The sequence below is a fragment of the Ursus americanus genome, chromosome 28, assembly GCF_024610735.1.
Source record: "Ursus americanus isolate L20-20 chromosome 28, mUrsAme1.1.p, whole genome shotgun sequence".
NCBI classification, from domain to species: domain Eukaryota; kingdom Metazoa; phylum Chordata; class Mammalia; order Carnivora; family Ursidae; genus Ursus; species Ursus americanus.
The window spans coordinates 24,026,413-24,041,682 of record NC_142154.1 but is presented as its reverse complement, the minus strand read 5'-3'; the positions used below and the strand labels follow the sequence as shown (position 1 = coordinate 24,041,682).

General features: G+C 38.6%; 1 protein-coding gene across 1 annotated transcript in view; it reads left to right on the top strand.

Annotated features, from left to right (window-relative positions):
- GABRB3 (gamma-aminobutyric acid type A receptor subunit beta3) overlaps positions 1-15,270 on the top strand; it is a 227,438-nt gene that overhangs the window by 174,667 nt on the left and 37,501 nt on the right. The window contains exon 5 of the mRNA XM_045795434.2: positions 13,073-13,155. Coding sequence (XP_045651390.2) covers positions 13,073-13,155 — 83 coding nt within the window. The remainder of the gene's footprint in view (positions 1-13,072; positions 13,156-15,270) is intronic.

Sequence of the window (15,270 nt, the reverse complement as noted above, 5' to 3'; positions counted from 1 at the left end):
TTAGGAGTGAATAACTCATCCTATACAGGGGAGCCTCAAAACAGATTACTATCAAAACAGATTTTCTGATGAAAAAAATGGTCTTGGAGACCAGAAGGCGGTGGAATGATTAAATATTTGAAGTGTTGAATGATAAAACCTACCAAAGATAATTCTAAATCTGGCAAAACTGGCCTTCAGAAGTGAGGAGAAATTAATAAATTCCCAGATAAACAAAAGCTGAGGGACTTCATTACAGTAGACCTGCCCAAGAAGAAAGGCTAAAGGGTGTCTTCAGTTTGAAATGAAAGGATACTAGACAGGAACTTGAAGGTATAAGAATATTAAAAGATCTCCAGTAAAGGTAAATGAAACTAGTATTACTTTAATTATTTTTTATAACTCCACTTTTTCTGTTATTGAAAAGACAAGTGCTTAAAAATTGCAAAGCTCTGTTTTTAGGTACACAATGTATAAAGATGCAATTTGTAACATCAGTAACATAGGGTGGTGCAAATTGGGTAGAGATTTTATATGTGGCTAAAGTAAAGTTTATGTCAATCCAAATTAGATTATTCTAATATTAAGATGTCATATAAAATCCCCAGGGTAACCAAAAAGAAAGTATCTATAGAATATGCATAAAGGAAACAAGAAGAGAATCAAAACATCTCACACAAAAAAATCAACAGAAAAAAAAAAGATGGAGGACATGAAGGAACAAAAGGCTACTGAAGATACAGAAAACAGCAAAAATGTAGAAGTCTTTCCTTATTAGTGATCACTTTAAATATAAATAGATTAAACTCTTCACACAATAGCTAGAGATTGGAAGAATGGATACAGAATAAAACACGATCCACCTATATGCTATTTACAAGAGACTCACTGTAGATCTAAAGACATACATAAATTTAAAGTGAAAGGATAGAAAAATGTACATTCCATACAAATAGTAATCAAAAGAGCTGAAGTGGCTATACTAATGTGAGATGAAATAGACATTAAGTCAAAGACTATAACAAGACAAAGAAGAACACCATATATTGATAAGTCAATTCTCTAAGATTTGACAGTTATATATATGCACCAGACATCAGAATTCCAAATATATGGAATTGAAATGAGAATTAGACAGTTCTACAATAATACCAAAACTTATGAGATGCTGGCAAACAGTGTGAAGAGGGACATTTATACCTGTAGATACATACTTTGAAAAGAAGAATCCAACTTTACACCTTAAGGAACTAAAAAAACAAAAACAAAAACAAAAAACTGAAGTAAATTAAAATGAAAACTAGCATAAGGAACAAAACAATAAAGAGTAGAGTAGAGATAGATAAAATAGAGAGTACTAACACTATGAGGAAAAATCAATGGAATGAAAATTTGGTCCTTTGAAAAGATCAACTAAGTAGACAAACCTTTAGTTAGACCAACAAAGAAAAAATAGGGAAGACTCAAATAACAAAAATCAGAAATGGAGAACTTTACTACCAAATTTACAGAAATGAAAAGATTTACAAGAGACTACTATGGAAAATTATATGCCAAAAATTGGATAGCCTAGGTGAAATGGGCAAATTCATAGAAACAAAATTTGCCAAAAGTAAATTAAAAAGAAGAAAAATCTGAACAGACTTACAATTAATGTGGCAATTGAATCAGTAACTAAAAAAAACCTCTCAACATAAACAGTCCTGGACCAAATGGCTTCATTGTTTGAATTCTACCAAGCATTCAAAGAAGAATTACCCCCATTTAAAACATGTAAGAATTAACCCCAGCTAACACAAATTCAGACTCTTCCCAAAAAAGGATGAGGAAAGAATTGCTTCTTCACTCATCTGTAAAGCCAACATTACCCTATACCAAAGGCAGACAAAGACACTCCAAGAAAGCCACAGATCAGTATCCCTTATGAATATTAATGCAGAAATCCCCAACAAAAACTAGCAAACTAAATTCAGCAACATATAGCATGATAAAGTGGGACTTATTCCTGGAATGCAAGTATGATTCAACATAGGAAAATGGCATATAACAAAATGAAAAGAAAAAAAAAACACATTATCTCAATTGATGCTGAAAAAAGCATTTAACAAAATTCAACACCCTTTTATGATAAAAATGTGCAAAGAAGTAGCAATTGATGGAAACTCCCTCACATGATAAAGACTGTACATGAAAACTCCCAATTAAGAGTTTCTGGGTAGCTCAGTCAGTTAGGCGTCTGACTCTTGATTTCAGCTCAGGTCATGGTCACATGAGTTGTGGGATCAAGCCCCGAGTTGGGCTCCACGCTCAGTAGGGAGACTGCTTGAAGATTCCCTCCCTCTGCCCCTTGCCCCACTCTCTCGCATGCTCTCTTTCCCTCTCTAAACTAAATAAATAAATCTTAAGAAAAGCAACTTTCCCAATTTAAGTCATATTCATTTGTGAAAAGCTGAAATCTTTTCCCCTAATATTAATAACAAAGATGCCTGCTTATGCCATATTCATTTTAACTGGAAAAGGAGTAAAATTGTGTGTAGATAGCATGATTTTATGTAGAAACCCTAAAGATTCCATGCAACAACCCCCAACCTGTTAGATCTAAAAAACTGAATTCAACAGAACTACAGATTTCAAAATCAGCATATAAAAATCAGTTGCATTTCTATATATTAACAGTGACCAATCAAAAAAAGACATTAAGAAAACAATTCCATTTAAAGTAGCATCAAAAAGAATGAAATGTTGAGGAATAAATTTTATGATGGAGGCAAAAGACTTGTACACTATAACTGTAAAACATTGCTGAAGGAATTTAAAGAAGACATAATTAAATGGAAGAACCTCTTGTATTCATTGATTGGAAGACTTGATATTGTTAAGATGAAAATACCATCCAAAGCGATCTACAGATTCAGTGCACTCCCTATCAAAATCCAAGTGCCCTCCTTTTTTTTTGTAAAATGGAAAACCCCATTCTAAAACTCATACAGAATCGTATGGAAACCCAATTATCCAGAATAATCTTGAAAAAGAACAAATTTGGAGATCTCACATTTCCTGATTTCAAAACATACTACAAATCATGGTAATCAAAACAGTGTGATACTGGCATAATAACAGACACATTGACCAGTAGAATAAAATAGAGAACCCAGAAATAAGCTTTAATATATATGATCAAATGATTTTTGACAGGAATGGCAAGACTCTTCAATGAATAAAGGACAGTCTTTCCAACAAATAGTGCTGGGGAAAACTGAATATCCACATGTGAAAGACTGAAGTTGGATGCTAAAATGAACTAAAAGTGAATCAGAGATGTAAATGTAGGAGCTAAAACTCTTAGAAAAAGATGAGAAAGCCTCATGACGTTGGATTTGGCAGTGTTCTTTGATATGGCATTAAAGCACAAGCAACAAGAACAATAACAAAATATAAATTGGACTACAGCAAAATTAAAGACTTCTGTGCATTACAGAACACAATCAACAGACTGAGAAGGCAACCAGTGGAAGGGGAGAAAATATTTGCAAATCATATATCTGATAAAGGTAGTTAATATTCAGATTATACAGAGAACTCCTACAAGTCAATAACAACAACAGCAACAAAATCAAACTATCAGTTTAAAAACAGGCAAAGGACTTGGGGCGCCTGGGTGGCACAGCGGTTAAGCGTCTGCCTTCGGCTCAGGGCGTGATCCCGGCGTTATGGGATCGAGCCCCACGTCAGGCTCCTCCGCTATGAGCCTGCTTCTTCCTCTCCCACTCCCCCTGCTTGTGTTCCCTCTCTCGCTGGCTGTCTCTATCTCTGTCGAATAAATAAATGAAAATCTTTATAAAAAAAATAAAAAATAAAAAAAAATAGGCAAAGGACTTAAATAGTTTATTTCTCCAAAGAAGATATACGAATGGCCAATAAGCATGTGAAAAGATGCTTAACATTATTAGTCACTAAGGGAATGAAAATCAAAACCATGGTGAGATACCATGTCATACACATTAGTATGGTTATTATGAAAAAAAAATGAACAGGGAGGGAGGGAGGAAGGTAGGTAGGAAGGAAGGAAGAAAGGAAGGAAGGAAGGAAGGAAAGAGGGAGGAAGGAAAAGAAGGAGGGAGGGAGACAGAAAAAAAAAGTTTTGGCAAACTTATAGAGTAATGGGAATCCTTATGCATTGCTGGTGGGAATATAAAACAGTTCAGCCACTGGGAAAAGCAGTATGACTATTTCTCAAAAAGTTAGACATAGAATTATTGTAAGGTCCAGCAATTCCAATTCTAAGTATATACCAAAAGAAACAAAAGCAGTGACTCAAACAGCTAGTTTCACACCAACGTTCACAGCAGCATTATTCACAATAGCCAGAAGTTAGAAACAAACCAAATGTACATCAACACATAAATAAACAAAATGTGGTATATACATACAATGGAATAGTATTTAGCCTTGAAAATATATAAAATTCTGATATATGATAGAACAAGAATGAATTTAGAAAATGGTAAATGAACAAAGCCTGGCACCAAAGGACAAGTATTACATAATTCCATTTATGTGAGGTACCTAGAATAAGTAAATTTATAGAGATAGAATAGAGGTTACCAGGTCTGGGGACAGGGTCGGGGAGGGGATGGCAGTGGAGAATGGGGAGTTAGTGTTTCATGGGCTACAGAATTTCTGTTTGGGATGATGAAAAAGTTCTGGAGAGGGATGTTGGTGATGGTTGTGCAGCAATATGAATGTACTTTACACTAAACTGTACACGTAATGGTGCAAATGGTAAATTTTATGCATATTTTAACCTAATTTTTAAGAAAATATTGTTTCATGTTTAATTTGTTGACTTGTATGCTGTTTGTTTTTTGCTCTGTCTAATAAAGCCATTTCATACCCATTTTCTGTCCTATACATATCATCTTCTCTCTGTTTTCAAAACTTTGTCTTCTGCCTTTAGGAAGGTTCTACAAGTTTGCCCTCTCCTTTCCATATTAACTACAGTCCCCAGACAGGAACAGCACCATCATCTGGGAAATTCAGAATTACAGACCCACCCCAGACCTTCTGCGCAGAATCTGCATTTTAACACAACCCCTCAGTGACTTGTATGCCCGTTAAAGTTTAAAAAGACATACACATCAATAAATTATTTTCAGCTGTGTCAATTCTACTATCTGTCTTTGGTATGAATTTCAATTCAGTGCCTATGGCTGGGAATCCTAGCATTCTTTTCTTAGTTTTATAGCATCTATCTATGCCTTTATCTCAGGCTCTTCTTTCCCTGTGTCTCCCTGCTCTTGTTCTAAAGACAGCATATGCATTCATGCCTTCTGACTACCAGACATATCTTCTAAAAGTTTCAACTTTCATTTTCTACACTTCCATACTTTTTTCACAGAACACCTCTTTGTTTTATTCATGATTATCCTTAGGTGGGATATATCGTAGAGACAAAGTGAGTTTCTAGTGAGACTATGGATATGGTGACCTCAGTCTCCTTCAGCCTCACTCTCACCTTGGAAGCCTTAGCCCTTTAGGGTATAAATCTGAAAATTTGGTTAATGTGCTCCATTTGTTATGCCTAATTGCATTCATTCAGAGTAGGACCCTCCCTTCTGACTGCTGGGTTAACTGACTAGGTCCTGAAGTCAGATGAAGAGTATGATACTTTGAATAGACTCTTGAATGATATCTTTTATTCTGGTATGCATGACTTCCAAGTCCTGTGGATATCTGCCTTTAGCAGCAATGGCTTTTCTTTGAGTGGGTGGGTTATATGCATTCAACTATGTTCCCCAACCACTTTCAACTAGAGTTGTGTCCTCTGAAGCTATAGAGGGAGAGAGAGAGAGAGAGAGAGAGAGAGAGAGAGAGAGAGAGAGAAGAACTGGGGGGTTGGGTTAGCAGGCAAGGCCAGACCACTCATCTGTCTAGGTCAATGCTGTTTTCTAGCCCTTTCCAGGGGAACTTAGTAAGGTGATGAAGATGTTCTATAATCTGTACTGTCTGATAACAGTAGTTGCCAGCCATATGTGGCCATTGAGCACTTGAAATGTGGCTAGTGCTTCAGAGGAACTGAATTTCAAATTTGATTTCATTTTAATTAATTTAAAATTTAAATGTAAAATGGTCACAGTGCTAGTGTCTACCATTTTGAACAACATATTTCTAGATGTGAAACTCTGCCAAGTGAGGTAATCAGACCCAGGGAGGTGGGGAGTACTTTCCTGGTTCTTTCGAACTGATTTCTCCCTTCCTCTTCAGAGTGTTGAGCCTGTGGTGTTCTCTGTAAGAACTTCCTCAATCATCCACTCTGACAGTTCTGTTCCTGGCAGATGATTGAGGATCTGGTGTACACCTTCCTGTTGGCTTGTCACCTTTCAGTGGTTGTCAGGACTATTACCAGTTTTGGCCTTTGTGTTGCTTTATCACCATATTGTTTGAAAATCAGGAGGAGAGGCACCAGGACCTGTCTCATTTGCCTGATGTGACTACTCATTTCACCAAGATTGATTATTTCCAAAATGAGAGGGGATTTATCCTGAAACATGGAGCTAGGTGCTATCTACAAAGGGTTTTGCTATCTTAGGACACTCTTGAGAAGTATCAGATTGTGATTTCCATTTATTTATAGGAGAATTTATGCTTTTCTATGTATGTTGTTACCTGTGTTGATTGTTGTATCTCTTATCTATTGCCACAGTGCCGCTGTGTAACAAATAGCTAAAGGCCTCAATGCCAGATGATAGTAAGTGCTCATTACTTGTGTGTCTGTGTGATTAATGAGTATCTGTGCTCATCCTGGCTAGCTCACTCACAGACCGGGGGTGAATGGTCTCTGCAGGGATGAGTGAGTACCTCCATCCTCCTCCCCATGGCCATTCTCCACCTAGGACCAGCAGACTCATCTGGGCATGGCTTTTTTACAGCAAAGGCAGAAGCACAAAAGGAGACCAGAAACAGAATGACTCTTGGGAGCTAAGCTTGAGACTGACACATTGTCACTTCCACATGTTCTTGGTTTTTTTTGTTTTGTTTTTAAAGATTTTATTTATTTATTTGACAGAGAGACAGACAGCCAGCAAGAGAGGGGACACAAGCAGGGGAAGTGAGAGAGGAAGAAGCAGGCTCCCAGTGGAGCAGGGAGCCTGATGCGGGGCTCGATCCCAGGACCCTAGGATCATGACCTGAGCCGAAGGCATACGCTTAACGACTGAGCCACCCAGGCACCCCACTTCCACATGTTCTATCAGACAAAGCAAGTTACAAAATTGGCCCTTATTCATGAGGTGGGCAGACAGCTTCTTTTTAGTGAGAAGAATTACAGTGGATATTGGGAAACAAGGAAGAATGGGGCTGCCAACACAATCAACTTAACCCAACGACTTTCCCAGCAACATGCTCAAAGAATCTGCATAGCAAAGTCTTTCCGACAGTTCTGTGAATGTATTTTCTTATATTTTTTGTAAAACAAAACAAAAATTAGAATAACTTAAATGTTCGTTTATGCCTTGTGTTTTTTCCACGTTGAATAGTAAGCACTTGCTTTAGAATAATACTTAGTCAGTTTGTATTATTTTACTTAGGCCCTTAACCTTAGCATCTGTGTTTCTATTCCTGGAAAAATGCCTGATGAACTTGGCATATGGAGAACCAGGAAGAAGAAGAGGACTTTGAGTTACCACTAGGCTGTTGCAAAGGACTAAATAGTTATCTATAAAGCAATAGCCCAGATGTGCTGCTATCCCATGACCATATATATAACTATTGCCCAGAGTTCTCAGACATTTAGCCATCCCAAGTGCAAGCGAGAGGTCACACAGGAGGTGCTGCTAACTTGCTCCTGGGCCTGTTAGTTTAACAAGATTATGATCAGAGAGCCAGGACTCTACTGATGGCTGCATTTTGCTGTCATCTTCCCTGCAGGCCAGGCATCAACATTGGCCTGCTAAGAATTCATCCTGCAGCAGAAGGATTCACAGAGGCTACCTGGCTATTAATGCAGGGGGTGTCACCAAGCATCTTGACCAGGAAGCGCATGGAGTTCTCAGTGAGTCAGTAACTCTGTAAGGCCAGGGCTCCCGCTTGGAGTGCTTGAGAGGGCAGGTGTCCCCTCTTGCACTTATATTTCAGGGATTAAATCCAAGAGGGGCTAAGCTATCTCTTTCCCTCTCTACTTCTTGAGTCCCATGCTGTCTGCTTATGCCTGATCCCCGTATCTTCAAAGCCATTGTTTTGTTTGATGACTATTTATGGGACACCTACTGTGTGCATGTGGGAGTTATTCCAGGCCTGGGGAGATGGCTGCTGACAGGGGAGACAAAGCCTTGCTCTCAGACTCACCTGAGGAAATAAAAGGGACCTACAAGTCAACAAAGAGATGGATGTTCCAATTGTAGATAGTTCTGAGTGTAATTAGAGCATTAAATGAGAGGAGAGGTAGATGAGGCTGAGATACTTTAGTTCTGGAAGGGCTCTGAGAATGCTAGTCAAGGACATTTTCATTTTTGTCCTGTCTGGTATTTACCATGAATCTAAAAGGTTAGTACAAGTAGGTAAAGAGATCACGCATTGCCTAATGATTTGCTTTAAGTAAGGATCCCAGACTCTGCCCATAGTCCACCTTTCCCAGCAGCATTGGCAAGGGGTACTTTTGCACCTTGGCCAACAAGTGGACATTTCAGGCAAATGTTTTGTCATAGTGAGTGTGCTGATCATAGCCAACAGAAGTATTTCCACAGCAGCCCTTCTAGGTGATCTGTGGGGAGTTCTGTATTTGTGCAATGACATGAAGAGTTTGCATCTGCCCTTACTACTCTTTTTCAATTGGTGGAAATTTAAAAGTGCTGACACCAAAGTACGTCTCATAAGCTTAATATAATTGAGACAAAGTGAAAACCCTTCGACATGCTAAAAGTCATGGGTCTCCTCGACTTATGCTTCCTCACTCAGCTGTGCAGGCAAAGGACACACAAGATAGTTTATAGATGGTGTCCTCAGATGGCTGTTATCACTTCCTAAGATTTTAAATTTGCTGGGGATAATGATCCCTTTATAAGCTTTGAGTTTATTCCTTGAATTTTCATACTTTTGACTGTTAAACACATCTTTAGGAATATATCACTTATAAAAGCAAGACTATCTACTAAATTCTATCCTATTGCACAATGAGTTAAATATCACTACTGTTACTGTAGGTATAGCATGTAGAGTATTTATTTTCTTCCTTTACATATTATATTTACATATTTTCATATATATAATGAGAATACTATATGTATGTGTATGATCTCTCTGTGTGTATATATTGTATATATTATATATATAATATATGCATGTGTGTATATATATGTATATATACACACATACTATATATGCTTCTGTGTGTGTGTGTGTATATATATATATATATATATATATATATATATATATATATATATATTTCTGTACCTTCTTTGATCTTCAACAGGACTCTCACTCCCTGAGTAGGCTTTTAAAAGCTGAATAAACAGTATGTCATACTTTAAGGCAGAAGAGATGTCAGAGGTAGCAGAGTGTAGAATTCTGGCTTCCTGGATCTGAATGCTGCATCTGCCTTCTAGTAGCATTGTAAATGTGGCCAACATACTTATTCTTTCTGAGCCTTAGTTTGTTTATCTGCAAAATGGGAATAATAATAACACCTCCATAATATAGTTATTAATTAAATGCATGAATGTTCAAGGGCTGAGCATAGAGCTGGGTACAAAGCAAATTCTCAATTAATGTTACATAAAGTACAGATAGGACTGCATGCGGTCCTGAGCATGAGATAATAAATCAACATCCTTTTCTAAGCATTTCCCAGTCCTTTATCTGTCACTTCTCTACTTCTCTTTTTTTTTAACTTTCTACTTCCGGCACCCTCAAAGTGTGATTATTTGTAAAGAAAGGACATATTGAATGGTAGACAATTTTTCTTGGCTACCATCTTTCTCTGCTTTTCTACCATAAGCATAAATTGCAGCTATGGAGACTCTAAGCACTGCTCTCTCTCAACCAGAAAACAAAAAAGAAACAATGACACCCCCCAAAAAAGCACGTACTGAAGAGTAATACTGCAGAAATCTTCAGCCAGTCATGTTTCTCATGATCCTGTCAATATTCCTTAGAAAATTCTCAGATTACAGAGGGCTTTGGAAGTGAACTAGATATTGGTTAAATTCTCCTCTCAGGACAAATAAAGTTTATTGGGGAAAATATGAAAAGTTGCATGTGGATGCTGGGGTTTATGCAAATGGAGCTCAGTCATTGTGGCTTCCCAGCCTTTGCTCCATGTCCATTAACTAGGCTTGAGCTCTCAGTGCTGCAGACCCAAATTCCCTCCTACAGTTTCTGCAAAGTCCCAAGCCTCAAAATTTGGTCAGTTCATGCAAAATGTTGACTCTCCAAGCCAATCATGAATTTAGCCAACTTGGAAGAAGGTTTTATGGTTCAGGGTGCAGTTCTGGCCTGCTGCACCCTTCTTGATCTTTCTGCCTGCCCCCCACCTTCCTTTTTCTTGCCTTTCTGTCCCAGTGGCACACAGACTTCTTTCCTTTCACCGCATCATCCCTGTGCTTATCTTTTGTAGCATGAGTAGGCTCTTGTGTCCTACTTTCCACCAGGAGAGGGTTTTCTATGTTCTTTCTTCCTCAGGAAGAACAGTAGAAAATACATATATTTTTTTACTATATTCCTCAAGTAAATTGGAAAAGGGCTCCATTTTACAGCCAGTCTTATGCCAGAATGAGAAGATAGGACAAGTATACTGGAGACCCCTTTACAGATTCTTCCAACATCATGTAACACTTCCAGTAACGCCCATGAAACACATTACATAATGTCACAATCAGTGTGAATCCCTAAACAATTTGGATATGTTCATGTTCCTGTTTGTGTGCATTTATTTTATGGGTGGCATTGAAAATGAATAAGAAAAACAAACAGAAAATAGTAATCTCAGTTATTGACTCTGTTCAAGTAGACAGGTACCAAAATATATAGGAACTTTTTAAAACTTGAATGTGTCCAGTAGAGATCGTTTTCTTTTCTTCACAAAAAGTCACAATTTTAACAGAATCTTATTCTAATTTTGCCTTATAGGCATCTTGTATGGATGTTGGGTTGTCAATATGCCATAAAACATGCCAGAATTTAAAAGTGTGAGGCTGGTTCTTCAGTTGGCTAGGAAGTTGGGTGCTGTAGAAAAATATATCAAAGAGCTAGGTGTTGACTTTGGATTATAGAATGTAATCCACTCCTTGGAGTGATAATTGAAAGTGTTATGACATTTGGAAAGGACACACTTTCACCATTGGTGTGGGTCTTATAGCATATGTCTGCATGGCACTTGCATACCATTTGTAGAGAATAATTTAGTATTTATCCATGATTGCCAAATATGTTAACATTTTCCCTCACTGCTCTTCTTAGCCATTGAAAAGTAGAACTTTTCTCAACCTTCCACTTATCCAGATGCTAATAGAAGGGCATGCTTTACTACTGCACTTAGGTTAAATGAGACAAGCCCAACAGAACTGACACATGCCTGGTGTTTTACTGATGTTTTGGTTAAGATCTGATGATAAGAACAGAAGTTGCTCATGTTGCCCAAAGTAACATGAAGGTCTGTTTTGAATATTCATATGGAAGGCTGACTAGAGAAAGCTGAATACAGCCTTCAAGAAAGGTGGAACAGGAAAGGTGGTTGGGAATTCAAGGTAACTCTAGGGATCTTAGGAGGAGACATTCTTACTTCTTCATTCTTATCCATCATTGAATGGGTATAGCCAGGGCTGCCAGTTACACACTTCCACATAAGCCTTAATAATGCTGTCCCCAGTGCTCACTTTAGCAGCACGTACACTAAAAAAAAAGAATGCTGTTCCCTGAGATATGTAGCACATACCCTGCAAGGCCATGTTCTGTGGCCCAACCACAGTGGCCACTGTCTCTTCAACCATCCAATTTGCATTTTTCTCTACCTCTTATGCTTTCTCATGCCTCACTCTCCAATTGGAAAATGACATTGCAAGCCTCTAATTCATGAACTTGCAAGGTCAGCTCCATTCTTGCCCTGTCTTTAATTCACTTCCATGGAAGAGAATCCCTTTAGCTCCATTCTGCCTTTTAGGTCAGGCCACATCAGAGATTCTTGATGAAGTAATGGTTGACTGTCCTTGAATCAGGGCCCCATCCCAGTCTCATCAGCTGTAACTGAGGTGGAAAAGGGGAGGCATTCTAGAGAAAAAGAGTATAAAACATAGTGGTTTAATTGCATTTCAACAGAGGCTGTGTGTAGGTTGGTTTCCCTAAAATGAGACTGTGGACAGAGTAGGAAATAAACTTGACATTTCTAGAAGTGTTGTTTCTTAACGTACAGTTGATTTAACCATTGCATGGTGGAGGCTTAACTGTCCTTGGGCCATGATATAAATTCTTTCCATGGCTGCAGCTGACCCCAAGGGAAACTAACCCACTCGATTTTGATTCATAATCAATAACAGAGAAGCCAAATATTCCCTTTGAAAAGATAGATGATTTCATGGCGAGAAGCTCAGGAGCATTAGGATTCAGCCCAGCAGACAACTATAATAAAATAGGATCAAGCAGAAACTTGGCTGAGAGTTCCAAAGTGCAACCTATGAATCTGTAGCTACTTAGACACTTCACATGGAAAATCAAAGAATTCAGTCTTGATTTAATCAGTGCTGTTGCCACATGTAAGTGTTCTCTGTGCTATAAAGGTTAGAGAACCACTAAACAAGGAGGTAGAACAAAAATTGAAGAAAAAGTTTCTTTAGAAATCCCTTTCTCTGCCTTGTTTATTCAAAGTCAACAAGGCTCTATGAATAATTTTATCAGGTTTAGAGGTTTTGTGTTGCTTTTCTTGATAAATCTGGCCTATAAAGTACTTGAAACTTATTCGATATACATTATGAAATATATTTAATCAGGTGTACTTTGGGGAAAGGGGGCCCTACATGGGGGCTACTCATGTTTTAGCTGGAAGCAGTTTCCTGATACATTTCTCATCCCATCTTTAATATCTGCCCTCATCTGTGTATTTCAGAATCACCACAACAGCAGCATGCATGATGGACTTGAGAAGATACCCATTGGATGAGCAGAACTGCACGCTGGAAATTGAAAGCTGTGTGTACCTGTACTTCTTTTTCATTCACTGTATTTTAGGCTTTGTCATTGTTTGACATCTTTTCCAGGGCATATCTAATTTTCTTGCCATAATTTTTTAGCTCTCTTAAAGATGGGAGGTTTAATCCTCCACTCTACAAATTACACTGTCATGAGAGAGACAGAGACAGAGATAGAGACTCGGCATAAAAGAGATCCCCATTCTAATCTGATTAAGAGAGTCTGCTTGCTGTGCTGAAATATGAGAAAACAAACACTCCTCATCTTGGTCCATTCAGTGAGAAGAGAACAAACACTGAGATGCAATTTTCTCACAATATGCTTCATCACACATGAGTGGCTGTACTCCTGGGAACCTGGGCAGTTGGAGTAAAACTCATTTCCCATCAGGAACTCAGCTTTACAAGCAAGCTATTCCTGCATTTTGGCAATTTTCTCAATTTGAAGAGTATTCCGATGCCTTATTGATAATTCAGTGTTGAGTACTTCTTTGTGAGCAATGAGAGCTGCATCTTTATTATCTAACAAACAAGTGTCCCGCCTGCTACCTGAACTACGTCTCTTGGCATATCCAGATGTTTCTGTTGCTGTCTTCACTTACCCTGGTCTATCATAGATTGGTTTATTATTGGTCTCAACTGGATTTAGTCTTGTCTGTATTTATATGGATTTCTTTGAGGGGGATGGCAAATGACTGCAGTGTTACTCAATGCATTTGTGGTGAGGAGTGTCTTTGTGAGTAAATATATTGGGAAGTTGTGTTGGGTGTAGGCCAGTTTTCATCTCATATAGAGCCAGCCCCACAGTGCCCCTCACTTCCACACTAAACCAATGCCAAGTTTTCTGAGAGCCGTGCTTTCAGAAAGAGTGACATGAAATCATGTGAAGTGATGCATAGTGGAATCATCTGGGGAGATTTAGCGTGGAGGATAGAAAGCTCAGGGAATAGATGATGATTTCCCAATAGTTGAAGGACTATCTTAGAAGTCAAGTGGGTTCTGTGTGCCCAGAAGGTACAACTCCCAGTGATGTGATGGAAGTTTCTGGAAGGTAAATTTGGGACCTAAGTAGGAAGCAGCTTCTACTCCGAATGTCTGAACACATAGTGAGTAGCCTCAGAGAGTACAAATTCTGTTACTGTGATGTTTGAACTGAGGGGGATGATGGGCAGGAAAGTCTGTTATCAAAGATTTCCTCAGAAAGTGTGAGTCTTCAGAGAATCCATAGGTAAAGCATCTGAGTGGAAGTAGGGATTTTTTGGTGACCTGACTACACACATATGCAAAAAGTTTTATTTAAGTCAAGAGGGAAATGTGGGTGTGTGTGAGCCCCTACATAAGGGGGAGGGCACACAAGCCCTGGGCATAGTATGCTGGTTTGAACCACAGCCGGAAGATCAGTAGTGCTAGGCTGGGTGAACGAGAGAGAGAGAGTGGATGTACTCACAATACACACAGAATCCTGCAGATTCTTGGCATCTTTGTAAGGAGTTTGAACTTATTTCACTAATTGTATTGGGAAACATGTGCCGGGTTTAAGCAGAGGAGTGGCTTGATAAGATGTGTGTGTTATGAACAGTCGCCATGGCTGCCAGATGAGAATGGAATATAAGGAAGTCAGAGGGAAGGGAGGAGACAGCAGCTGTAACCACCATGATGCAGGGAGAGAGTGTAGCAGATGGGACAAGGGAGATGACATTTACCGTGGAGAGCAGTCATCCCCATAGCTTTGGTCTATTTGTCAAATGTGGAGTGTCTGCCTTATGTCGTATTACACATTCAAATCAAGAAGTCCATTATACTGATCAGGTATTTTTCTCTAGGTGTGAATTTTAATCAGCCTTACTGATGAAGTTGACCTAATCCTTTAGGAAGATTCTTGGTGCTACAAGAAATATCAGATTTTATTGTCCTATTTCCTCATTCTGAAGAAGCACTGACTGATTGATTACCAAGTGAATATGAACTCCATGCTAAGAGCCGGGCTTGGAGCTACAATCCAGCTAATAAATACTCCTCTCTCTAAGGCCCAAGAGTATCCCAACAAAACGCATTTCTAATGATGGCAAACCTATAGCCAGGAACACCTGTTGAAGCCATCCAAAAATGCTGATGA